Source organism: Callithrix jacchus, chromosome 7 (assembly GCF_049354715.1).
Source record: "Callithrix jacchus isolate 240 chromosome 7, calJac240_pri, whole genome shotgun sequence".
Lineage (NCBI taxonomy): Eukaryota > Metazoa > Chordata > Mammalia > Primates > Cebidae > Callithrix > Callithrix jacchus.
The window spans coordinates 92,019,261-92,044,624 of record NC_133508.1 but is presented as its reverse complement, the minus strand read 5'-3'; the positions used below and the strand labels follow the sequence as shown (position 1 = coordinate 92,044,624).

Genomic DNA, 25,364 nt, shown 5'->3' with positions numbered 1-25,364 from the left:
CCAGGCTGGAGTGCAGTGGCATGATCTTCGCTCACTGCAACCTCTCCCCACTGCAGCCTCTGCTTTCCAGATTCAATTCTCCTGCCTCAGTACCTCCCCCGCAACCCTGACAAGTAGCTGTGATTACAGGCACCCACCACCGTGCTTGGCTAATTTTTGTATTTTTAGTAGAGATGGGATTTCTCCATGTTCACCAGATTGGTCTCAAACCCCTGACTTCAGATGATCCGCCTGCCTCATCCTCCCAAAGTGCGGGAATTACAAGCATGAGCCACCGCACACGGTCAGGTCTCAGTTAATTTAGAAAGTTTATTTTGTTGGACAGGTGTGGTGGTTCATGCCTGTAATCCCAGCATTTTGGGAGGCCGAGGCAGGTAGATCATGAGGTCAGGAATTAGAGACTAGCCTGGCCAACATGATGAAACCCCGTCTCTACCAGAAACACAAAAATTAGCTGGGTATGGTAGTGCATGCCTGTAATCCCAGCTACTTGGGAGGCTGAGGCAGGAGAATCGCTTAAACCCAGGAGGTGGAGGTTGCAGTGAGCCAAGACTGCACCATTGCACTCCAGCCTGGGTGACAGAGCAAGACTTCGCCTCACAAAAAAAAAAAAAAGAAAAAGAAAAGAAAGTTTATTTTGTCAAGGTTGAGGACACACACCCATTATACAGCCTCAGGAAGTCCTGATGACATGAGCCCAAGGCAGTCAGGGCACGGCTTGGTTTTACACATTTCAGGGAGACATGAGGTATCAGCCAACATATGTAAGAAGTACATGGGTTCGTTCAGGAAAGGCAGGACAACTTGAAGCAAAGGCAGCAAGACTCAAGCGGGGAGGGGGTTTCCAGCTCACAGATAGGTGAGAGACAAAGGGTTGAATTCTTTTGAGTTTCTGATTAGCCTTTCCAAAGGAGACAATCAGATATGCATTTATCTCAGTGAGCAGAGAGATAACTTTGAAGAAAACGGGAGGCAGGTTTGTCCTGAGCAGTTTCTGGCTTGAGTTTTCTTTTTACCTTAGTGATTTTGGGAGCCCAAGATATTTTCCTTTCACAACAGTAATTCTTAAACTTGGACACATCAGAACTATCTGGAAAACTTGTTAAAACACAGGTTGCTGGGCCCACTTTCAGAATGTTTGCTTCAGCCTGGGATGGGGCCTGATAATTTGTGTCTCCGAGATGTTCCCATGTTATGCTGACGCTGCTGGCCGATTCTTTGAAAACCACAGCAATAGAGAATGATAGTTTTTAAAGGCAGGGTCCATTTGGTTGGTTTGTGACAATGCTTCCGGAAATTGCTGCAGTCAGAAAAATTATGAAATGCAGCAAGCCTTTCATAATGCTACATGTCTTCCATTTGAAGGACTATCGTTTATTCTAAGATTGGGATCTTCCTACTGTTTCTGACATTAAAATTTCCTTTTTTGAAAGTATGACAAGAGTAGGTGGTGATTCTTTTGTTGATTGTTTCTTAGTGTCTTTACATACCACGATAACAATTTCGCACCCTCTGGTGGGCCTTAATTTTTTAAAGTTCTTTTTGGGATCATGAACTCCTAAAATCTAGAAAGCACTGCTTCTTAGCGTGTAAGACTTTGGACTGAGCGGTTTCTCTAAAAAAAGCTCTCTTAAAGTCAAACAGGTTCTACACCTTTTTTATTTATTTATTTATTTTGTTTTTTTGTTTTATTTTATTTTTTTGCCTGGCTGGATGCTTCTCTGAACATGTTTTTTTGATTGACACTTTTATTGCTAATTCAAGTGATCATTATCTTCACCTACTGCTATAAAGAGGTGTCAAACTCATGGTCATGCCCTCCAGGCGCCTACTTAAAAAAGAGGACTGTGTGTCCCTCATTAGACGTCCAGGCTGCTTTTCTGTTGTATGCACAGCCATCCTGCTGCCTCTGCAGGTTGCTCTCACCCCCATTAGCATCTCTGCTCCTGTGTCAGCTTCCTCCTCACCCATGCCCCAAGAATGTCATGCCGCAAAGCTTATTATATCAGTACTTTCATTCCATACATCCATTTAAGTCAATAGTCTGTGACTTTTGGATAGCTTATCCCTGCCAAGAAATGTGGGCATAGGCTTGGTAAAGGATCAAAGGCATTTGCTCCTTTCTATTAGGAAATGGCAATGACACATATTCATGAGAATTAACACATGCCAGAACTTATCTGGAGTGGCTGAATAACTCGCTCAAGGATAATGGAGACAAGAGCCGGGATTCTAGCTGGGACTGTCTGAATGAAATGAGTACGGTTTTCACCTGGTATTGTTGGTGTTTTCAACAGTAAGCTACTGTTAGTCTGACCACTAAGCAGAAATATTTTTGTATATTATGCTTACTCACTAGTTTTTTTCTAAGGAATGTTCCGACTTTGTGAGGAGAAACTGAAATGATTCTGACTCAAGAGTCAAGCTGGGGCCAAGGACTGTGGCTCACATGTGTACTCCCAGCACTTTGGGAGGCCAAGGTGGGAAGGTCACTTAAGGCCAGGAGTTTGAGAGCAGACTGGGGCAACATAGCCTGACCCCATCTGTACAAAAAATAAATAAATTAGCTGAGTGTCGTGCTGCATACCTATTAAGGTGAGAGGATCACTGGAGCCCAGGAGTTTGAGGCTGCAAGTGAGCTATGATCATGCCACTGCACTTCAGCTGGGCAATAGTGCAAGACAAAAAACAAAAACAAAAACAAAAGGATAAAGCTAAGGAGCAGTTGACTTCAGAACACTGGCCTGTACTGGGCACTGGGCACACAGAGATTAAGGGACAGTCCTTGCCCTCAAGGAGCTGTCCTGCCAAATGGAACCAGCTGAAAGAGAAAAAAGCAGGCTGGTATATGGGAGAAAGGAGCAGGAGGCTGCTATTTTTGTTGAAATACTTTTACTTTTCTTTGTTCTGTTGGACTACAGGCTTGTATCCTATGTTTAAGTTGAACAAAACTGAAACACATTCTGGCCATCAGTGTCTGATTTGTGACATATCTCCTAAGAAGTCCAGTGTCCAGCACCTGGTTCCACCACTTACTCTCCTTGAACCAGCTCCCTAACTTCTCTGAACACTGATATAGGGAGGGCATGTGTCGGGGTCACCACCTGCAGGGGTCTGTCCTGCAGACCCTGACTCAGCAACGGATGAATAAAGTACACTGACATGCAGACATTATGCTTTGCCAGTTCTGCTGAGAGTCTATGGCTTTACAGGCACCCTGGAGAGTGCTGTAAAGAGATAGCAGCCACTGGCCCCCCATCAGCCAGAGAGACTTGCATTTATTTAGTAAAGTTTAATTGACGAAGGCTTCAGTCAGCATGGCTAGAGGTTAAAGATTAAAGCACAGGTTCTGATGCCCAAAGCAAACACCATTAACGTGTCATCTCCCTGGTCAACCTCCCCCCAAGAGGGCCCTCCAGCTCAAAGGTTAGTTTTAAGGCCATATGAGTAAACAAGTTAGGTAAACTCCCCCACATACCCTAGCTATTTGCTTTACTTATTAACTAAATGTAAAGGGGATTTAGGCTGCCTTCAGCCAAGCACTACAGAAAAATATTTAGGCCTTCCAAGAGGGTTTGAGACTATATTCTATAGCTTTCTCTAATATTTTTCCCCTAATATTTTTGCCACCACCCTGAATGAATTCCCACAGGCATGTCCACATGGTAGAGATGTGTTAAGGGTTATATTAAGATGATGAGTATGTGAAGCCTGGTAAACAAGAGGTGCTCAATATCTATTATTATTGAGTCAGAAGATTTCTCCTCTTCTTAAGTACATACTCAGTATTGGACCACTTGCAAAGTATAATATTTAGCACATTCTACTTTGTACTGTTGTATTTAATCACATTATTGTATTATATTTAAATGTAAAGCATTTAGAACTGTGCCTGTATTAGTTAGAGTTCACTAGAGAAACAGAACCAATAGGATGGATAGACGGATGGATGGACAGATAGACAGACAGATGGTAGACAGACAGACATAGACAGACAGATGATAGATAGATAGATAGATAATAGATAGATAGATAGATGATAGACAGATAGACAGATAGATAGACAGATAAAAGGAGACTTATTATGGGAATTGGCTCATGCAATTATGGAAGCTGAGAAGTCCCATGATATGCCGTCCACAAGATGGAGAACCAGGGAAGCCAGTGACTTCACTCATTCCAAGTCTGAAAGCCTGAGAACCAGGGGAGTTGACATTGTAACTCTCCAGCCAAAATCAAAGGCTCAAGGACCTCAGGGGACCACAGCAAGTTTCCCAATCTGAAAACTGAAGATCTTGAATTTCGGAGGACCTAGAGTAGGAGAAGATAGGTGTCCCAGCTCCAGAAGAGAGAGCAAAGCTATCTTTCCTCTTCTTTTTTGTTCTATCCAGGACCTCAAGCAGTTGGGAGTTGCCCAACCACACTGAGGCTCTTCCTTGCTCAGTCCACTGATTCAAATGCCAGTTCTCTTCTGCTTTCTCAGCCATCTGGGTATCACCTAACCTAGTCAAGTTGACACCTAAAATTAATCATCACAGTGCCTGACAAATAATACATGTTCAATAAATATCAGCTATTACCACTACTGTAATGGACATCACTTTTTCTGCATTCACATCTTACCTACTAAATTAAGATCCATCGGACAGAGGGCCTGCTCTATATACTATTTCCTCTCAACCTGTGCCCACCAGTGCTAGGCACATAATAGTCACTTGAGCTTATGAAAAGGATTATTGCCTACCTTATATCATTATGAACATGTATGTGATATGCCCAGCATTTTTAGTGAAAGCTGTATTTGTCATAAAGTTTTTTAGTGCTTACCTACTGCCTGTTTTATAGCTAGCTATTTTCATATCTTTCCCATTGGTCCATGGCTGTCCTTTTGGCAAGGACTGAGTCTCTGTCATCTAAGACCCAGCTCAGTTTATTGTCTGTAGTTGAAACCGCATACACAGACAAGTATTTATATAAAATTAATGGTACTTCAACTTCAGAGCTACTCACTTGAAAGACCATCTCCTGAAGCCCTGGTTAATGAGTATACTCAATTCAGAAGGCAGAGAATGTTCACTACATGAGGAAAAAACAGGCAGTGGGTAAGCACTAAAAAACTTTACGACAAATACAGCTTCCACTAAAAATGCTGGGCATATCACATACGTGTGATATTATGTGCCTGGCACTGGTGGGCACGGGTTGAGAGGAAATACGAGTATTTAATGGATACTCAAGGATTTACTGATTCTTTCTTAGATGAATGTTGACTCAAGAACATTGGTCAGAAAGTTTGTCACTGACCTGAGCACAAAGAAGGTTGTAGTCACAAAGGAATGGCAAGAGCAAGAACTGTTTTTTTTTGTTTGTTTTGTTTTGTTTTTGAGATAGAGTTTCACTCTTATTGCCCAGGCTGGAGTACAATAGCGCAATCTTGGCTCACTACAACCTCCACTTCCCAGGTTCAAGTGATTCTCCTGCCTCAGCCTCCAGAGTAGCTGGGATTACAGGCATGCACCACCATGCCTGGCTAATTTTGTATTTTTAGTAGAGATGGGGTCTCTCCATATTGGTCAGGCTGGTCTCAAACTCCCAACCTCAGGTGATCCGCCCACCTTGGCCTCCCAAAGTTCTAAGATTACAGGTGTGAGTCACCCTGCCTGGCCTAAGAACTAACTGCTCTTGAGAATAATCACGAAGGGTGAAAACACTCTGAGCTGCCACAACACCAACAATGGAAATGGTAATGACACTGATTTCTGCTGACTGCCTTTGGATCACTATGACTGGTCAGCCTGGGACATTCACTTGTCTTTCTTGTTTATAAAGTTTGAGAACTGGACATTTTGGTAGTCTGGAAAAGGAGACTGGTGGACGAATTTCCCCTGTGGTGGGCTGATCTTAAGCAAACTCCTTTGATGTGTGACATGAGAGATACTGAAAGGCCAGATGGAGCAACCAGCTAAATATCTGAAATTTCTACCATTTAACCACAAAGAGATCATTGTTTTATAATTGTCTGTTGATTTATAATGGTGATAAAGGTGTGGAGACATTGGTATTCTTATATTCTCTGGGGAGCATTTTTAGAGAGTCATTTTGTAATAGGTTATTTTGTTTGTTTGTTTTATAGAGATGGGGTCTCTCTATATTGCCCAGGCTGTTCTCAAACTCCTGAGCTCAAGCTATCCTCCTACCTCAGCTTCCCAAATTGCTGGGATTCTAGGTGTGAGCCATCATGCCTGGCCTAGGTTTTAAAATATAAATTTATTTTAAGAAAATGTTATAAGTTTTGTAACAGTTGTCAACATCAAAATGGAGTCACTAATGTCAAGAAAACCCTGATAAACAGAGCTGGGGAAGGCCATGAAAAGAGGGCTATCATGTATGCCTGATAGCAAAACAAAGACAACAAAAACCACAACCTTGGACTAAAGGCCATCACAACCTTACGTAAAGTACTTCTGCAAGGACATCTACCCAGCAACTTCCTGTGTACTCTTGATGAGGCATAACCCTTGTTATTAATCTTTGCAGCCAATGATAATTATTTCAAAACAATTATGTAATTTTTTCCTTTAAAAATATTTGTCTTCCTTCACCTCCCTGAAAATGCACATAGTTTACTTTATATGACTCACGTATTCCTGTTGTAATGTTTTATTACCAAATATATTTTTTGTAGAGAGCCTCTCTTTGTTATTTAGGTTGACAGTTTGAAAATGTGGATAATAAGGAAAAGTCAGTGAAACTTTTGCTCATTATAACAAAACTTTAGAAACATTTAAATGTCTTTCAAGAATAGACTCTTGGAATAAATTGAGCTACACACATATGGGTTTGCACACACCTATATACATACAGATGAACACACACTGAAATACAAAGAAACCATATGTCTATAGTATATTGTTAAGTTTTTAAAAAACAAATTGTAAAGCTCCTGTAGAGTTGATCTTATTTTATTAAATACTATACATATGTGCATATAGGCCTAAAGCTATGTCTAAAAGGCATGTCATGACAATGTGAACTTCAGTTAGCTCTGCATCACAGAATGAGTCAATTTTTAGTTTCTTCTCTGTACTTCCCTGTATAGTTTGAATTGTTTAAAGAAGCATATGGCATGTTTACAGAAGCAATACAACAATTTTTACATAAAATATAATGTTATATCTGTTATTAATCTCCTTTCAAGAAAATAGTATTGCTGCAAAGACAGCCATGCTTTGGTAAGGGCAAATTAGTCAGATTGACCCACTGACATCTTGGAAGGAAGACATCAGCAACCCAAAGGGAAAGGATACAGGAGACATCCTCTGTGGCTTTGCTACACACAGCCTGAAGATGTCCAGCAATCATTTTAACTCGTCTTCCCTCCCATTCTAACCCCAAAACTGATTCAAAACCTACATTCTCTGCCATGCTGGTAAACATCTTTGTCATCCAAGAAAATGGCCGGAAATCATCTTTGACTCCTTTTCTTTTTTCCTACCTTCTCCTTCAGTCTGTCTCCAACTTTTCATCTACTTTCCATTTTTACTGATACTAACTTAGCTTTGTAACCTCATCACTTCTCGCCTTGATTTTTGTCGGCATCCTACCTGGCCTCACTCCTGCTCACCACTGGTTGGTCTCCCTTCCTGCAGTCAAAGCAATTGTCCTAAATATTGTGATAGTGGTGGCACTCTGTCTTCAAAAATCTGCCAGTAGTTCTCTATTTTCCGTGCTGCACAGGATAAACTTTCAGTACTCCCCAATACCACATCCACTCACCCGCTTCTGAGCTTTCTGCACATGGCATCCCTTTTCTGGAATGCTTTTATTCCTGTAGACCCGATACTTCACCTGGCTAACTTTCACTTATCCTGCAGCATCTGCTTAGCCATCAGTTCCTCTCAGAAGTCCTTCGGAGCGTCATATAACTGTATCTAGCTACCTATCGATGGATATCTTCATGTGCTTCCATAGTACCCTTATAGTACTTACTATGTTGATTGCCTAGATCCACACATGATCTGTCAGGACAAGAATTGTGTCTTATTCACCGCTGTGTCCCCAGCGTTTTGCACAATTCCTGCACATTTAAAATCACTGAATGAATGTGCTACAGAAATGGTTAATTTCCATCCAAAATTGGTTCCTGTTATTTTGCTAGATGTTGCTATATCTGATGTAGCACCTGGAGCCATGGCTGCTCTGCCATCATCAGGGGAGTTCACCTGAGAAGACAGAGTAGGCAAAAGATAAAAAGAACTGGGTCTTTCAAATTGTCACTGAGCCAATGAATTAACCAACTCTTGGTCAATCTGCATTCAGACTTCTTTTTTGTCTTGGACAGGGTCTCTCTATCACCCAGGCTGGAGAATAGTGGTGCTATCCACAGCTCACTGCAGCCTCAACCTCCTGGGTTAAAGCAATCTTCCCACCTCAGCCTCCTGAGTAGCTAGAAATGCAGGTGCGTGCCATCACACCCAGCTAATTTTTATTTTTTGTAGAGACAGGGGTTCACCACTTTGTCCAGGCTGGTCTTGAATTCCTGGGCTCAAGTAATTCTCCCGCCTTGGCCTCCCAATATGCTGGGAGTTCAGGTATGAGCCACTGTGCCCAGCCCAGGCTTCTCGTTGTATGAGATAACAAGCACCTTTTTTGTCGTAGCTGTTTGAGTCAGGGTTTTCTGTTACATGCAGTCAGAATCATCATACATGAGAAAATGAGTAACGAATGAATGACACCCCACTAGCATAAGGAAGCTAACTCCCTTAGAATCAACTTAAAGTCCTGCCTGGGAGACTTTTTAAACTCCTTGAGAAACTCAAGGCAACAAGACAATAAAACCTTAATTATCTGTAAGTTTCTTTAATATAATTTTCTGAATAATTGGCTTTATTCAGAAAATTACAAAGTGTAGCTGAAAGCTATTATTTATTTTTTTGAAATGGAGTCTCACTCTGTCATCCAGGCTAGAGTGCAATGGCAAGATCTCAGCTCACTGCAACCTCTGCCTCCCAGGTTCAAGCAATTCTCCTGTTTTAGCCTCCCAAGTAGCTGGGATTATAGGCGTATACCGCCATGCCCAGCTAATTTTTGTATTTTTAGTAGAGATGGGGTTTCACCATGTCGGCCAGGCCGGTCTCAAACTCCTGACCTCAAGTGGCCCGCCTGCCTGGGCCTCCCAAAGTGCCAGGATTACAGGTATGAGCCACTGAGCTGGCCTGTTAGGGCTTTATTATAAGAACAAAGGTAATATTCTTAAAGAAGTTCCAGGGTTAATACTCAGTCCAATCTCCTAAGTTTTAGCATGCATAAGAGTAACTTAGACACCTTCTTAAAAAGTAGATTCCTGGCCCCACCTCTGGAGATTTAGATTCAGTGGGATATGGTAGAGTCTAGGACTCTGCATTTTAGCAAGCATTCTGATGCAGCTGGTCTGCAAACCACACTTCAACAAACCCTACTCTAAAACTTCTACTTCATATCTATGGAATGGAACTACATGAATGGCTCCCATCTTCTGGATCTTTCCATCATTTGAATCTGCTCCCTTGATTATTGTGTGAAGTGTGGCCTGCAGACCAACTGCATCAGAATTCTCTATTCACCAGAATAAGACATTGATTAGATAAGTCATTTAAACTGAGTCTAAATGTCCCCATTTATTAAAAATAACACATAATAATAATTCCCTGCATTGCCACTCCTCAGATTGGTTGTAAAGATCAAATGATCTCAGTAGCTGCACTGTACAAATATAAGAAAATGCAATTTATCAGGACTCTGGTGTTTATTGTGCTCTTTAATTGAAGAAAAAAAAACTGTGTTCTTTAGACTCTGTTTATTAAGAAATAGAGACTTATATTGTGGAAAGATTGCTACATGGTCAAACTATAAAAGTGGTTTTGCTTAATCTCTAGTTAACCTAAAAGTTGTTGTCTAGACATCCTCTTCCTAAGCATTCTGTTTGCATGTTTCATCAACCGTGTAAGTAATGTATGAGTAGATTCCCTGACAAAGGGAGCTGCTTTGACTCCAGCAAAAATGAGTGGGTCTAAGGTTATATGTCATATGTTGTCCATTCATATAACCTAGAAAAAAACAAAACTATAGTGACAGAAAAGGGCAGTGCTTGCCAGGGGCTAGGAGGTGGGGGAGAGTATGACTGCAAAGGGGCAGCAGAGGCCATTTTTTGGGGTGGTGGAACTATTCTGTATCCTCATTGTGGTAGTAGTTACAGGAATCCTCATCATGCTAAAATTCATCAACTATACAAAGATTAAGCAGTTTTACTATATGTTAACTTTAAAAAATTAATTAATAGGCCCAACTCAAAGTGACTGTTTTCCTTACCTGGATAAAAGCAACATAAAGGATTAGAGTTGTGGAGAGAGAAAAGAAGAATCAGAAATATGAAGAGGGTAGGCAGGAAGACAGAATGAGAAATGTGCACACTGTTGTTCTGAGTACTTTTTCACTTTAGTTGTTATTGTTGAGATAGCCTATTGCTGAGGCTAGTATGCAGTGGTGTGATCATGGCTCACTGCAGCCTTGACCTCCCAGGCTCAAGTGGCCCTCCCATCTCAACCTCCTGAGTAGCTAAGACTGCAAGTGCATGCCACCATGCCCAGCTTTTTTTTTTTTTTTTTTTTTGAGATGGAGTTTCACTCTTGTTACCCAGGCTGGAGTACAATGGCGCAACCTCAGCTCACCACAACCTCTGCCTCCTGGGTTCAAGCAATTCTCCTGCCTCAGCCTCCTGAGTAGCTGGGACTACAGGCATGCGCCACCGTGCCCAGCTAATTTTTGTATTTTTAGTAGAGACGGGGTTTCACCTTGTTGACCAGGATGGTCTCGATCTCTCGACCTTGTGATCCACCCGCCTTGGCCTCCCAAAGTGCTGGCATTATAGGCATGAGCCACCGCGCCTGGCCTTTTTTTTCCCTCCTTTTTCTTGTTTGTTTGTTTTTTGTAGACACAGGGTCTTGCTATGTTGCCCAAGCCAGTCTTAAACTCCTGAGCTCAAGCAATTCTGCCCCTATTGGCCTCTCAAAGTGCTGAGATTACAGGCATGAACCACCACACTCAGCCCAAGTACTTTTTTTTTTTTTTTTGAGAGGGAGTTTCACTAGTTACCCAGGCTGGAGTGCAATGGTGCGATCTCGGCTTACTGCAACCTCCGCCTCCTCAGTTCAGGCAACTCTCCTGCCTCAACCTCCCAAGTACCTGGGATTACAGGCACGCGCCACCATGACCAGCTAATTTTTTGTATTTTTAGTAGAGACGGGGCTTCACCATGTTGGTCTCTATTTGTTGACCTCGTGATCCACCCCCTCGGCCTCCAAAGTGCTGGGATTACAGGCTTGAGCCACCGCGCCCGGCCCTGAGTACTTTTTTATTCCTTTCCTTTTGGGGGAGCTGTTTCCTAAAGATCAGTTTTATCTACTTTTTGGTACTTCCTCCTTCTATTCTGAAGTATAAAACTATTCTGATTAATCAGTAATTTCTACTGTTTCTCCTACACAACACGCAATACTTCAGTTAATGTTTAGGTTGAATTTCACTTTCCAGATTATCTCATACCCCCAAAATAATCAGAACGGTTAAGCTTCTAAAGCAAAGCCCTCTCTAACAGATTCAGACAGAACCTGGGAGAGGCATTTTCACATCAGCTTTCCTCTTCATACTTCACCATCCCCCTGTTGATCGGATCGTCTAGAGATGTAACACAAGACAAATCTGTAATTTAAATCTGTAATTTAAAAAGTAAATAAACCAGGTGAAATTAATTCTAACACTATATTTTATTTAACCCCATATCTCAAAATGTTATTTCAACATGTCATTAACATAAAAATTACTAATGAGCTATTTTGCGTTCTTTCTTTGTACTAAGTCTTTGAAATCCAGACTTAGTAAGTGTGTTTTACTCTTAAAGGGCATTTCAGTTTGGACTAGCCACATACCATTAGCTCATAGCTGTTGCATAAGACAGTACAGGTCCAGGCTATTTACTTTTGAAGTCCAGTACAAACAACCTCTCATTCTTCGCACTTTGATAACTTGAATATTCGAGCCTACAATCTTCATTCGGTCATTGGTCAACAGCCACTGGAGTGTTTACTGTTCACAAAGCACTGTGCTTTCAGAAGCTAGAAGGACAAAAGTGAACAAGACATTGTTTGCCCTAAGGCTCAGTCTGTGGGGGTGAGAGGCACATAAAGAGACAATTATAAAATAACATGAAAGAATGGTGACAGAGAAGCACACTATTTAATGAGAACCGGGATGGGGAGGGAAGTGCTATAAATCTTTTAGAGGTGGCCCTGAGCTGCCTTCAAAATGTGTGACGTGAACTCTGAGAAGGGGATGGAAAGGGCATTCAGAGGTACTAGCTTGACCAGCAGCACGTAAATGAGAAATGGTAAGGCTCAGGGAGCCTCCTAATGCATGTCAGCCGGGTGAGGTGGCTCATGCCTGTAATCCCAGCACTTTGTTTGGGAGGATCACGAGGTCAGGAAACCGAGACCATCCTAACTAACATGGTGAAACCCCGTCTCTACTAAAAACACACAAACACAAAATCAGCCGGGCGTGGTGGTTTGTGCCTGCAGTCCCAGCTACTCGTGAAGCTCAGGCAGGAGAATCGCTAAACCTGGGAGGCGGAGGTTGCAGTGAGCCGAGATCGCGCCACTGCACTCCAGCCTGGGCGACAGAGCAAGACTCCGACTCAAAAAAAAAAAGTGCATGTCAGGGCAGAGATGAATGGAGAGCAAACTGGATAGATATGCAAGGCCAGAGAAGAGCCTGGTATGCCATGTTTACTTTCTAAACTAAAACATCTTGAAAACTTCCTAAAATTCCAGATGAAATGCAAATGGCGCTGTATTTCAGCTTTTGCTGGTAACCGTGGCAGCTGAATGAGGGCAAGGCCATGTTTTGCTCACCACCCTACTCGAGTCACAGAGCGGGCCTGGAGGGTTTACTCGGGCTGAAATACTTGCCTTCATTCTTTCTCCTCCGGGCCTCCCATCTGCCTCAGTGAACTGGAAAAAGTGGAAAAAACTGGCCTCTGGAGTTCACAAAAAGGTCTTCACCTTTCTGAGCTGCTTCCAAGTGTTTACAATGAAGCTCACCACTCCCTACTGTCCAGGACTGTTGTGTAGTTCAAATGAATTCGTGGAAAGCGCCTCCCAAAATGAAAAGGTGGCCCTGCTTGCCTTGTGCACACCGAGTGTCAGGTTTCCACTCTCCGCCCCTGGGAACCGCCAGCTGGGCCACAGGGTAACTGATTTAGGGCCGGAGCGCCTACTAGCCCTCGGGCGGAAACCCAATGAAAACCGCTTAAGGCGCGTCTGGAGGAGGCGTCCCCTAAGGAAGAGTGGAGCGGACGGCCCCGCAGCCCCGAGGACCGGGAGCTCTGAGTCCCCACCGCCCGCGCCCGGAAACCCCGGCGCCGCAGAACGCAGCAGACCCCACCAGAACCCACCCGGGCACCCCCGCCTTGCGCGGCGGCGGGGAGAAAAGGGTGGAGCGACGCGACTCCCTCAGCCAATGAAAACCGCGGGTTCCTGGTCCGATCCCCAGCGCGGCTCGCCATTGGTCGCCTCGCGGGTCTCGGCCCACCGAACCTCGGCGACCTGAGCCAATCGCGAGGCGGCGGGCGATAACCGCTCCCCTGGCGGCGGGCGGCGGGCGCAGAGCGGGCCAAGCGCGGAGCTGGCTGCGGTGACTGGCGGCGTGAGCCTGCAGCCCTCCCGGCGCGGCGTCCCACCATGGAGCCCACAGTTTCGCTGGCCGTGTGCGCGCTGCTCTTCTTGCTGTGGGTGCGCGTGAAAGGACTGGAGTTCGTGCTCATCCACCAGCGCTGGGTGTTCGTATGCCTCTTCCTCTTGCCGCTGTCGCTCATCTTCGATATCTACTACTACGTGCGCGCCTGGGTGGTGTTCAAGCTCAACAGCGCGCCGCGCCTACACGAGGAGCGCGTGCGGGACATCCAGAAGCAGGTGAGCGGTGCCCGGCGCGGCCGGGGCGCAAAGCCGCCGGCTCCCGGGGGCGGCGTGCGCGGGGATAGCGGGACGCGAGGCGGCGACGGGAGCAGCGGTGCGAGCATTCCCGGGGGCTTTGGGGAGCTGGCGTTGGAAGGGGGTTGGAACCAGACAAAATTGTGATGGGGGCGGGGGAACAGAATAGCCAAAGTACCTACTGTGTGCAGGGTATATTAGGGTACGTGGAGGGAGATGAAGAAGGAGAAGAGGGGAGGCAACTCTGGGGCACTCTCACCCGGCCCAAGCATTTCCGAGGAGGAAGGGCTTCCGGGAGGTGGAGCTGAGTCTAGAGATTGGGAAGTTGGGGAAGTGACTGGGGGAAGGTGTTTGGGTGGAGGGACTGGTGTGAGCAAAGGTTGGGAAGCCGGCAAGTGCAGGACAGAAGCGGGAGAAGGTCGGACAGTCTTGTGCCAGGCTGGAGAGGGGCCTGACGCCAAGGCCGAGTTTGGAATTTATTTTGTAGCAGCAAGACGCTTTTGATTGGATTTAGGTTAGAAGACTAAAACAAGAAGGTAAACCCAGCCCAGAAGCCTCACTGCCTCTGGTGACGGAGGGCTCACTGTCTTGACAAAGGCAGTCTGTCCATCTCCCAATTCCTCAGCCACCCACGGAACCAGTGACCTGCTGTGGCTCACAGTGGAGTCTCCTCCGCATCCAGGGCTGGCATGGGCCTGGGGCCTGGGCGGTTTCTTGACTCCCTCTTCCCCTCTTGATGTTCCTCTCTTGCTGGCATCAGGTTGCAGAGAGCTTCTGTTAACTGCTGCCGCCCTCCCGTAGGTGTAGCAGCCTCCATATTCTGCTTGCGCTGCTTTGTGAAGAGCATGAAGATGGATGCGGAGAGATGTTCCCATGAGGCAGAAGACCTTGGCCCGATGGGGAACGCAGTGTCTGGAAGTGCTTTGCCCTATAGCTCTGGGTTTTGCTGGTCACAGTCATGGCTTCAGAGCCTCTGCCTGTCCTCCCTCCCCGCCTGCACCCTGCTTCCTAGCTCTTTTCTCGAGTTCAGATTCTCCATTTACCTGCTTGTCTCCCCCATCAGACTGTGAGTTCCTAGAATGCAGGGACTGTTATGTGACTCGCCTCTGGCCCACAGGGCCTGGCTCAAAACAGCCTATCGAGTGTTTATTAATCTCAGCTAAGCCACAATATTCACTGTGAGCAGGAAGACAAGGGCCCAGGTGGACTAGCCTCTACCCCCGACCTGCCATGTGCCATTGCCATCCTCACACCAACCCTGGTAGATCTTGTGCCTATTTTACAAACAGAGAAAATTGAGTTTCACAGTGTGAGTCATGTGCCCAGGAAGATGTAGTCAGTAAATGGGACTGGAACCCAGATTAGCTTGATTTCAGAGCCTGAATTCTGACATTTCTTCTTTTCCACTCTTTCCCTTCCCCTGCTAGGTCTGGTTCAGTTGCCTCACACCTAGCTTGTAATAGCTGTCCGACCCAGTTGCCCTTTTTTCCAGGCCCTCCCTTTGACCTCCAGCTCAAATGTGGCACCCCTAATCAATCCCTCCTATCTTTGCGCTTGTGTCAAACTCCGTGGCTGTAGATTCAGGCAGGGACAAGACCTGGTTGGTCAGGGAATCCTACCTCTCATCCCTTTCCCCCCAGATCACAGGAATCTCTTAATACCTGCTCCCTCCGGGCTCCGTGGCCTCTGATCAAAGGAAAGTCCTTCCCGGTGTTGCGCTGTTTGCTGGCCAGCTCCAGTGCAGCCTTCTCCAGGTGACCTGAGAGTATTTGACCAGATCTTTGGTTGCAAATGTAAGAAGCTCAATTCAAACTGACTTGAGCAAAAAGAGATTTTATTGGATCATGTCCTGGAAAGTCTGGGAGTATAACTGGATCAGGCATGGCTGGATCCAGGATCCTCTGCCTCCCATCTCCATGTGTCCATCCCTCTGCCATCTCTTGGCCCTACTCTTTCTCTTTTCTTCTTCTTGAGACAGTCTTGCTCTGTTGCCCAGGCTGGAGTGCAGTGGCATGATCTTGGCTCACTGCAACCTTCACCTTCCAGGTTCAAGCAGTTCTCTGCCTCAGCCTCCTGAATAGCTAGGGTTACAGGCACCTGCCACCATGCCTGGCTAATTTTTGTATTTTTAGTAGAGATGGGGTTTCACCCGCTTAGCCAGGCTGGTCTTGAACTGCTGACCTTCTGATCCACTCACCTTGGCCTCCCAAAGTGCTGGGATTACAGGCGTGAGCCACCGCGCCTGGCCTTGGCCTTGCTTTTCTAGGTCGACTTCATTCTCTGTAGCCTCTCTTCCTGCAGAGGCCCCAACAGTTTCTTGCTCATATCCAGCCAGCTTAGTGACCCCACTAAAGAGAGAGTGGCCATCCTGGAACTGGTCCCATTGTCTTGACTTGGGTCATAGGTCCATCCTTTAACATGTCTCTTTGGCCAGAAGGATAGAATCAGACCTCAGTCATGTGCCCATCTCCTGGGTTAGGGGAATAGAATCAGTCTCACTTGGACCAGAGGAAGATTGGGATTGTTAGAAGCAGATGAAGAGGAAGTGGATAGTCACAGGTCAAAACAACAAATATCTACCTCCATTGCATTAGTTTATCTCAGGAGAAAGGGAAACACTTCCTCCTGTGTTTCTGATGGGCTTATTATCTGTGGGCCATGTGTTCTGTGTTTTGTGGTCTGGTCAGTTACCTTAGAGGTTTTGTAAAACCTCTTCCTTCCATTAGCTTGGTGGTCCTTCCCTGCTCCTCCTCTCCAAAGTGATAAATGAGTTAACATATACAAATGTTTAAAGAGGCCTTGGCATGTGATAAGCTGCCATACCCATTAGCTGTTACCCTGTGGACTGTTACCACAACCCCATCTATCCTTCTTGTCCTGAAGTCAGACAAGCCCTGTCTATGAATCTGAGCTCTGCCATTTACCAATTGTGTGACTTTGGACAAGTTCTTTTGCTTTTGAGTTTCCTCATCTGCAGAAGGGTGTCGTCATCCTAACTTCCTGGGACTGTTGTAGGAATTAAACAAGACAGTGGGCAGTAGATGCCTAGTGTATTGGGAATACCCAGTAAATGATCATCATTTTTCTAATTGCTGTTATCACCATGACAACACCTTCTCTGAACTTCCCAGTTAGAATATATGTTTTCAGAATGCTTTGATCCTCTATTCTAGCTCTTTCTTCATTCTGCCTTGTGCTACAGCAGTATGTTGGCTTTTCTGTCAGCCTTTCTAGCCAAGGAGGTGCCAGAGGGTAGGGCCAGCAAGCCTTTTCATCATTCTGTTTCTCCTGTGCCTGATGGAGGTGTCATTCCCAGCTCCGCTGCTCTGGGGATCCCCAGTGGGGCCAGCTCAGTCTCTGTCCTGTGGTTGCAGGTGCGGGAATGGAAGGAGCAGGGCAGCAAGACCTTCATGTGCACAGGACGCCCTGGCTGGCTCACCGTCTCGCTGCGTGTCGGGAAGTACAAGAAGACACACAAAAACATCATGATCAACCTGATGGACATTCTGGAAGTCGACACCAAGAAACAGGTGAGAATAGCATTGTTCTGGGCTCTGGAGCAGGTAGGGGACTGCCCCTCGTGCAAGTGACTCATACGGAGATGATTTTAGCCAAGGGCATCCCAGAGTGGATAGGACCAATGCCCACAGTCATAGAAGATTCTACCTGCCATTGCTGTCCTCAGGCCTCACAGGCCTGGGGGAGAGATGGGTCATAACCCCATCTCAGAGGTGGACAAACCAAGAGCTCAGGGGACCCTTCAATTGTCTGTGTTTCCACAGGAAGTCAGGAATGGGGAACTCATGGGCAAAAATGAGAGACAAAAAAGGAACCTACTTACCCCTTCCTGATAAGGAAGTGTGCTGGTGAAAAATGGGCTACAGAAGTGACTGGGAGGCGTGGGTCTGGTTCCAACCTTCCTGGAGACCCTCCTGTTTAATAGCCTTCAAGATGTGCATACTTTTGGGCCCATCTAGTAATTTTACTTCTTGAAACCTGGCCTAAGGAAAAAGGAAATCGACTTCAATATAATTAAAGATACCCAACACACAGAGATTGTATCACAGCTTTATTTCTAATTGACAACAACACAATATCCAATGATAGGAGAGTCATTAAATATGCATATCTACTTGATATCATTTTCTTGTTTTTGTGGGACCTTGGCCAAGTTACTTAAACTCTCTGTGCCATTTTTTTAAAATAGCTTTATTGATGTATTTAAGGTGTGGTAAAAAGGCTGGGCACAGTGGCTCATGCCTGTAATTCCAGCACTTTGGGAGGCTGAGGCGGGCAGATCACAAGGTCAGGAGTTCAAGACCAGCCTGGCCAACGTAGCAAAACCCTATCTCTACTTAAAAAAAAAAAAAAAAAAAAATTAGCTGGGTGTGGTGGCACATACCTGTAGCTACTTGGAAGGCTGAGGTGGGTGAATTGTTTGAACCTGGGAGGCAGAAGTGGCAGTGAGCCGATACCATGCCATTACACTCCAGCCTGGGTGACAGAGTGAGACTCTGTCTCAAAAAAAAAAAGTGTGATAAAACTATTACCACAATCAAGACAACAAACATATCCATCACACCCCAAAATTTCCTCATGCTCCTGAGTATCCCTTCCTTCAGCCTCTAGCCCTGCCTCTTCTCCTACCTGCCCCCACAGCCTTAGGCAAATGATGACCTTTCTGCCACTATAAATTAGTTTAATTCTAGAGTTTTATATAAATGGAATCATATAGTACTTTTTGTTTGTCTAGCTTTTTTCACTCAACATCTTTATTTGGAGATTCATCCTTGTTGAAGCGTGTATCAATAGAGCGTTCTCTTTCCCTGCTGAGTCATATTCTATTGTGTGCAGTTGGTTTATCCATTCACCTACTGATGGACATTTTGGCTGGCTCCAGTTAGGGTCAATTACAAATAAAGTGGAACATTTGTGAGCAGTCCTTGTGTGGACATATGTCTTCCTTTCTCTTGGGCAAATATCTAGGAGTGGAATGACTAGATCATATGGTAGGTGTACATTTAACTTTTTAAGTAACTACCAAAAGTTATTTTTCAAAGTACTTGTAGCATTTTACATTTCCACCAGCAGTGTGAGTGTTCTTGTTCCACATTGTAATAAACTTGGTATGGTTAGTCTTAATTTTAGCCATTCTAACAGGCGTGTAGTAGTTTTTCATTGTAATTTTAATTTGCATTTCCCTAGTGACTAATGATCTTTTCACATGCATGTTTGCTATTTGTATATCTTCTTTGGTGAAGCCTGATCGAATCTTTTGCCAATTAAAAAAAATATCAGATTTTTTTTATATATTCTGAAAACATCTTTTTTTTTTTTTTTAACTTTTCAGTTCAGTGGTACCTGTGCAGGTTTGTTACATAGGTAAACTTGTGTCATGGGGTTTGTTGTACAGATTATTTCACCGCCCAGGTATTAAGCCTATTACCTATTAGTTATTTTTCCTGATCCTCTTCCTCCTGCCTCCCTCCAACCTCTGATAGGCCCCAGTGTCTGTTGTTCCCCTGTATATGTCCATGTGTTCTCATCACTTAGCTCCCACTTATAAGTGAGAACATGCGGTATTTGGTTTTCTGTTCCTACGTTAGTTTGCTAAGGATAATGGCTTCAAGCTTCATCCGTGTTCTTACAAAGGAACATGGCTGCATAGTATTCCATGGTACATATATACCACATTTTCTTTATCCAGTTTACCATTGATGGGCATTTAGGTTGATTCCATGTCTTTGCTATTGTGAATTGTGCTGCAGTGAACTTACACATGCATGTGTCTTTATGATAGGATGATTTATATTACTTTGGGTATGTACCCAGTAATGAGATTGCTGGGTTGAATGCAATTTCTGTTTTTTGGTCTTGAAGGTATCACCACACTGTCTTCTACATGGTTGAACTAATTTACACTCCCACCAACCACTGTGTATAAATGTTCCTTTTTCTCTGCGACCTTGCCACCATCTGTTATTTTTTGACGTTTTAATAATGGCCACTCTGACTGTGTGAGATGGTATTTCATTGTGGTTCTGATTGGCATTTCTTTAATTACCAGTAATGTTGAGTTTTTTTCATGTGCTTCTTGGCCACATGCTTGTCTTTTCAAAAGTGTCTGTTCATGTCCTTTGCCCACTTTTTAATGGGCAATGCTGGATATTATACCTTGAAACAATACCCTTTATTAGATTCATGATTTGCAAATATTTTCTCCCAGTCTGTGGCTTCTCTTTGAAAACAAGAAGTTTTATTTATTTTTTCTTTTTATGGCAGAGTTTCACTCTGTCGCCCAGGCTGGAGCGCAGTGGTGCAATCTCAGTTCACTGCAGCCTCCACCTCCCAGGTTCCAGCGAGTCTCCTGACTCAGCCTCCTGAGTCTCCTGCTTTCAAACCTCAGGTGACCCTGCCCACATTGGCCTCCCAAAGTGCTGGGATTAAAGGCATGGGCCACTGTGCCTGGCCAAGCCAAAAGTTTTCATTTTTAAAGTCTAATTGTTATACATTGTGGGGTTTTTTTGGTTTGTTTACATTTTTGTTTTTTGAGACAGAGTCTTGCTCCGTCACCCAGGATGGAGTGCAGTGGTGCTGTCTCAGCTCTCAACAACCTCCTCCTACCAGTTTCAAGCAATTCTTGTGCCTCAGCCTCCCGAGTAGCTGGGATTACAGGTGCACACCACCACACCTGGCTAATTTTTGTATTTCTAATAGAGAGGGGGCTTTACTGCATCGGCCAGGCTGGTTTCAAACTCCTGGCCTCAAATGATGCACCTATCTTGGCTTCCCAAAGTGCTGGGATTATAGGTATGAGTCACTGTGCCTGGCCTACGTTGTGTTTTTGATGTCTTGTTTAGGAAATCTTTGCCTAATCCAGTGTCAGAAAGGCTTTCTTCTATATTTTCTTCTAGAAGTTTTATAGAAACCTTAAAGTGATGCTCTCTGGGCCTGAGGTTTTCTTTGTGAGTAAGTTTTTAAGTATAAATTCAATTTCTTTAATAGATATTGGACTCTGTAGTTTATTTCTTCTTGGGTTAGCTTTGTGTCTCAAAGGTATTTCTCCATTTCGCTAAGTTGTATAAGTTATTGACATAAAGTTGTTCACAGTACTTCCTGTAGACATCTGGAGCTTTGTCAAGTGTTTCGTTGTTGATATTGGCATTTTGTTTCTGTTCTCTTCCTCCTGAACAATCTGACTAAAGGCTATTGAATTTTACTGATCTCAAAAACTAGCTTTGATTTCATTGATTTTTGTCTTTTCATGTGTGTGTTTTGTTTGCAATTTCATTGATTTCTGCCTTGATCTTGGTTTTTTTTTTTTTTTTTTTTTTTTTTTTTGAGATGGAGTCTTGCTCTGACATCCAGGCTGGAGTGCAGTGGTGTGATCTTGGCTCACTGCAGCCTCCTCCTCCTCCTGGGTTCCAGCAGTTTTCCTGCCTCAGCCTCCTGAGTAGTGGGATTGCAGGCATATGCCACCACGCCTGCTTAATTTTTGTATTTTCAGTAAAGACAGGTTTCACCGTGTTGGCCAGGCTGTTCTTGAACTCTTGACCTCAAGTGATCCGCCCACCTTGACCTCCCAAAGTACTGGGATTACAGGTGTGTGCCACCATGCTCAGCCTCTGATTTGGTCTATATTATTTCCTTTCTTTTCTTACTTTGGGTTTAATTTTACTCTTTTTCTAGTTTTTTAAGGTTAAAGTTTAAGTCATTGACTTAGACCTTTTTTTTTTTTTAATATAGATGTTTAGTGCTATAAATTTTTCCCTAAGCACTGTTTTAGAGGCAGCTCGCACATTTCTGTATTTTTCCTTTTCTTGTTTCAGTTTAAAATGCTTTCTGATTTCCCTTTTGATGTCTGCTTTACCCCATGGATTCATTAAAAGCATGTTGATTTTTATAACTAGTTTTCAGCAATTTTATTAACATGCACCTTGGTATAGTTTTCTTCATAATTCTTGTTTGGAATTTATCATAATTTTTCATCAAATTAGGAAATTTGGGGGCCATTATTTCTTTATCTGTTTTTCTGTCCCCCTTTTTTTCCCCCTAGTTTGGGGACTGCTAGGGTATATATTAGAGGGCATTTCAAGTTGTTCTACAGCTCAGGTTACTGAGACAGTGTTCATTAAAACATTTTTTTTCTCTGGTGTTTCATTTTAGATGGTTTCTGTTGCTATGTATTTAAGTTAACTATTCTTTTCTTCTGCATTTTCTAATTTGCTGTTAGTGCCATCCAGTGTGTCTTTTATTTCAGGCATTGTGGTTTTCATATCCAGAAGTTTGATTTGGATTTTTTTTTTTTTTTTAAGTGGAATCTCACTCTGTCGCCTAGGCTGGACTGGTGCAGTGGTATGATCTCGGCTCACTGCAACTTCTGCCTACTGAGTTCAATGGATCCTCTTGTCTCAGCCTCCGAAGTAGCTGGGATTACAGATGCCTGTTACCACGCCTGGATAATTTTTTTTGTATTTTTAATAGAGACAGGGTTTCACCATGTTGGCCAGGCTGGTCTCAAACTTCTTATCTCAGGTGAATCGCCTGCCTTGGCCTCCCAAAATGCTGGGATTACAGGTGTAAGCCACCATGCCTGGCCGTTCTTTTTAATATATTCCTAATGTCTCTACTTAAATTTTTGAATGTAGAGAATATGATTATTATCAATGTTTTGATGTTCCTGTTTGCTAATTCTGATATCTATGTCAGTTCTAGGTTTTGTTTGCTTGATTGAGTTTTCTCCTTTCCTGCCTCTTTGTATGCCTGGTAAAATTCTATTGGATTCTGATATTGTGACTTTCTGACATTTTACCTTTTGGGGAGCTGGGTGTTTTTGTGTTCCTATAAATTTTGAGTTTTGCTCTAGGAGGCAGCTAAGCTACTTGGAAATAGTTTGATGCCATTGGGTCTTGATTTTTTAGATGGGGCCAGGGCAGTATTTCATCTCGAGTTAATTATGAGGCAAGATCATTTTGAATATTCTACGCAGTGCTTTGTGAATTGTCAGGTTTTCCGGTCTGGCTTATGGGAACAGACACTGCCTCCTGCTCTGTGTGAGCCCCTGATACTAAAACCTGTTATCTTTTCTGACAATTTTTTTCCCTGGCTTTAGCCTCAGGTAATAGCCTCACGTGTATATACCTATTAGTACTCAGTTGAATTCCCAAGGACGCCTTTTGCATTTCTTCAGTTTTGTCTCTGTGTAACTCTCTTCTTTCCAGTACTCTATCCTGCAAACTCTATTCACTTGGTCTTCTAGAGTTCTCACCTTCATCTTTTTTTTTTGGCGGGGGAAGGGGGGAAAGTCTCGCTCTATTGTCCAGGCTGGAGTGCGATGGCAGGATCCTGGCTCACTGTAACCTCAACCTCCTGAGTAGCTGGGATTACAGACACCCGCCACCACACCCAGCTAATTTTTTGTATTTTTAGTAGAGGCAGGTTTTTGCCATGTTGTCGGGCTGGTCTTTGTTGATCCGTCCACCTCAGCCTCCCGAAGTGCTGAGATTACAGGCATGTGCCACCATGCCCAGCCTCACCCTCCATCTTTTTAACTCTTAGAAAATCCAAAGTCCCCCGTGGACCCCACCTGGGTCTCCTTCCCTGTACTGCCTCACTCCAGTCAGTTACATGGGCCATCCCTAGAGCTCACTTTTTAAAAAAAAAATACTTTTTTATTTCTTTATTTTACTCCTTGCTTGTTGCCTTGGCTGGTCTCGAACCCCTGGCCTCAAGCAGCCCTCCTGCCTCAGAGCTCACCTTGTTTATTTTCTATTCTCTGAGGGATCACTAACTTTGATTGTTTATGTCCATTACATTGAAAACCCTTATTTCATATATTTTGTCAGTTTTTTTTTCTTCAGGCAGCAGGGTAAACCTGGTCCCTAGTGTCCCACCTCAGCTAGAAGTAGAAGTCCAACTGATGTATACATTAAAAATTGCGTGGTCCAGGAATGTGTAATGATAAGGGGTAATGGTCATAGTGTAATATTAAATTTTAAAAAGGCAAGACAGAAAATGAGACAGGCTGTTTGTGTGTGTTGTGTTAAAACATATAAAATAGTGTGAAAGGAAAATCTTGGTGCCCCAAAATTACTAAACTAAGAGAAAAGTCGAACAGAACTGCTCGGGACAAACCTGCCTCCCATTCTCTTCAGAGTCATCCCTCTGCTCACTGAGATAGATGCATAGTCTGGTTGCCTCCTTTGAAGGGCCTGTCAGAAACTGAAAAGAATGCAGCCGTTTGTCTTTTATCTACCTGTGACCTGGAAGACCCCACCCTGCTTCAAGTTGTCCCCGCCTTCCTGGACAGAAGCAGTACACTTCTTACATATATTGATTGATGTCTCCTGTCTCCCTAAAATGTATAAGACCGAGCTGTGCCCCAGCCTCCTTGGGCACATGTCACAGGACTGCCTGAGGCTGTATCATGGGCACGAATCCTTAAGCTTGGCAAAATAAACTTTCTAAATTAACTGAGACCTGTCTCTTATATTCAGGGTTCACAATAGCAATATAGTGTGTGGGGGGGGAAAAAAACAAAGTAAATACATAGTGTACACACTGTTATTAACATTGGTAACTCTGAAGAACTAGGATAGGTGATTTTTTTTTTTTTGAGATGGAGTCTCGTTCTGTTGCCCAGGCTGGAGTGCAGTGGCACCAATCTTGGCTCACTGCAGCCTCTGTCTCCTGGGTTCAAGCAATTCTCCTGCCTCAGCCTCCCAAGCAGCTGGGACTACCGGTGCTTACTATCATGGCTGGCTAATTTTTGCATTTTTAGTAGAGACAGGGTTTCACCAAGTTGGCCATGCTGTTCTCCAACTCTTGACCTCAGGTGATCCGCCTACCTCAGCCTCCCAAACTGCTGGGATTACAGGCGTGAGCCACCTTGCCCAGCCAGGATGAGTGATATTTGTTTTCTTTTTTACTTTTGCTATATCTTCTAAGTGAATGAGTATTTCTCCTGTAATTTAGAAAAGGATAAGTCAAATATTTAGTATAAATATACTTGAAGGGCAAGGTTAAACGCTAGCTAACAGAGAGCCAGAAATCCCATTCCCTGTAATTAAAGGCAGAGTTCTAGAGAGCCTGTAAAGGCTGTATTGGGATTTCCCTGCAGGGGGTGTTTGGGAAGGTTTGAGATGATACCTTCTGTGTGCAGGAGCCCCCACCGCCTTGGGCCTGGCTGCCTCCTTTTGACCCAGGATCTGTTTTCTTGTGTCAACAGATTGTTCGTGTAGAGCCCTTGGTGACCATGGGCCAAGTGACTGCCCTGCTGAACTCCATTGGCTGGACTCTGCCTGTGTTGCCTGAGCTTGATGACCTCACAGTGGGTAAGGACCCCAT

General features: G+C 44.2%; 1 protein-coding gene and 2 long non-coding RNA genes across 6 annotated transcripts in view; 1 reads left to right on the top strand and 2 right to left on the bottom strand.

Moving 5' to 3' along the window:
* Positions 1-11,779: 11,779 nt before the first annotated feature.
* Positions 11,780-13,481, bottom strand: LOC144577007 (uncharacterized). Its single transcript, XR_013520106.1, has 2 exons — positions 12,999-13,481; positions 11,780-12,146 (listed from the first exon to the last, which is right to left on the bottom strand). It is a non-coding gene; the product is annotated as an uncharacterized LOC144577007 (long non-coding RNA).
* Positions 13,482-13,693: 212 nt separating this feature from the next.
* DHCR24 (24-dehydrocholesterol reductase) overlaps positions 13,694-25,364 on the top strand; it is a 33,474-nt gene continuing 21,803 nt past the window's right edge. For all 3 annotated transcript variants that reach the window (XM_035251611.3, XM_035251610.3, XM_035251609.3), the window contains exons 1-3: positions 13,694-14,000; positions 17,393-17,548; positions 25,246-25,351. In XM_035251611.3, the coding sequence (XP_035107502.1) occupies positions 13,770-14,000; positions 17,393-17,548; positions 25,246-25,351 (493 nt within the window). In that variant the 5' untranslated portion in view covers positions 13,694-13,769. The remainder of the gene's footprint in view (positions 14,001-17,392; positions 17,549-25,245; positions 25,352-25,364) is intronic.
* Positions 18,382-25,283, bottom strand: LOC118142949 (uncharacterized). Of its 2 annotated transcripts, XR_008472926.2 has the most exons (4): positions 25,167-25,283; positions 24,866-24,981; positions 24,153-24,239; positions 18,382-18,532 (listed from the first exon to the last, which is right to left on the bottom strand). It is a non-coding gene; the product is annotated as an uncharacterized LOC118142949 (long non-coding RNA). The 2 variants fall into 2 exon arrangements; XR_008472927.2 differs by lacking the exon at positions 24,866-24,981.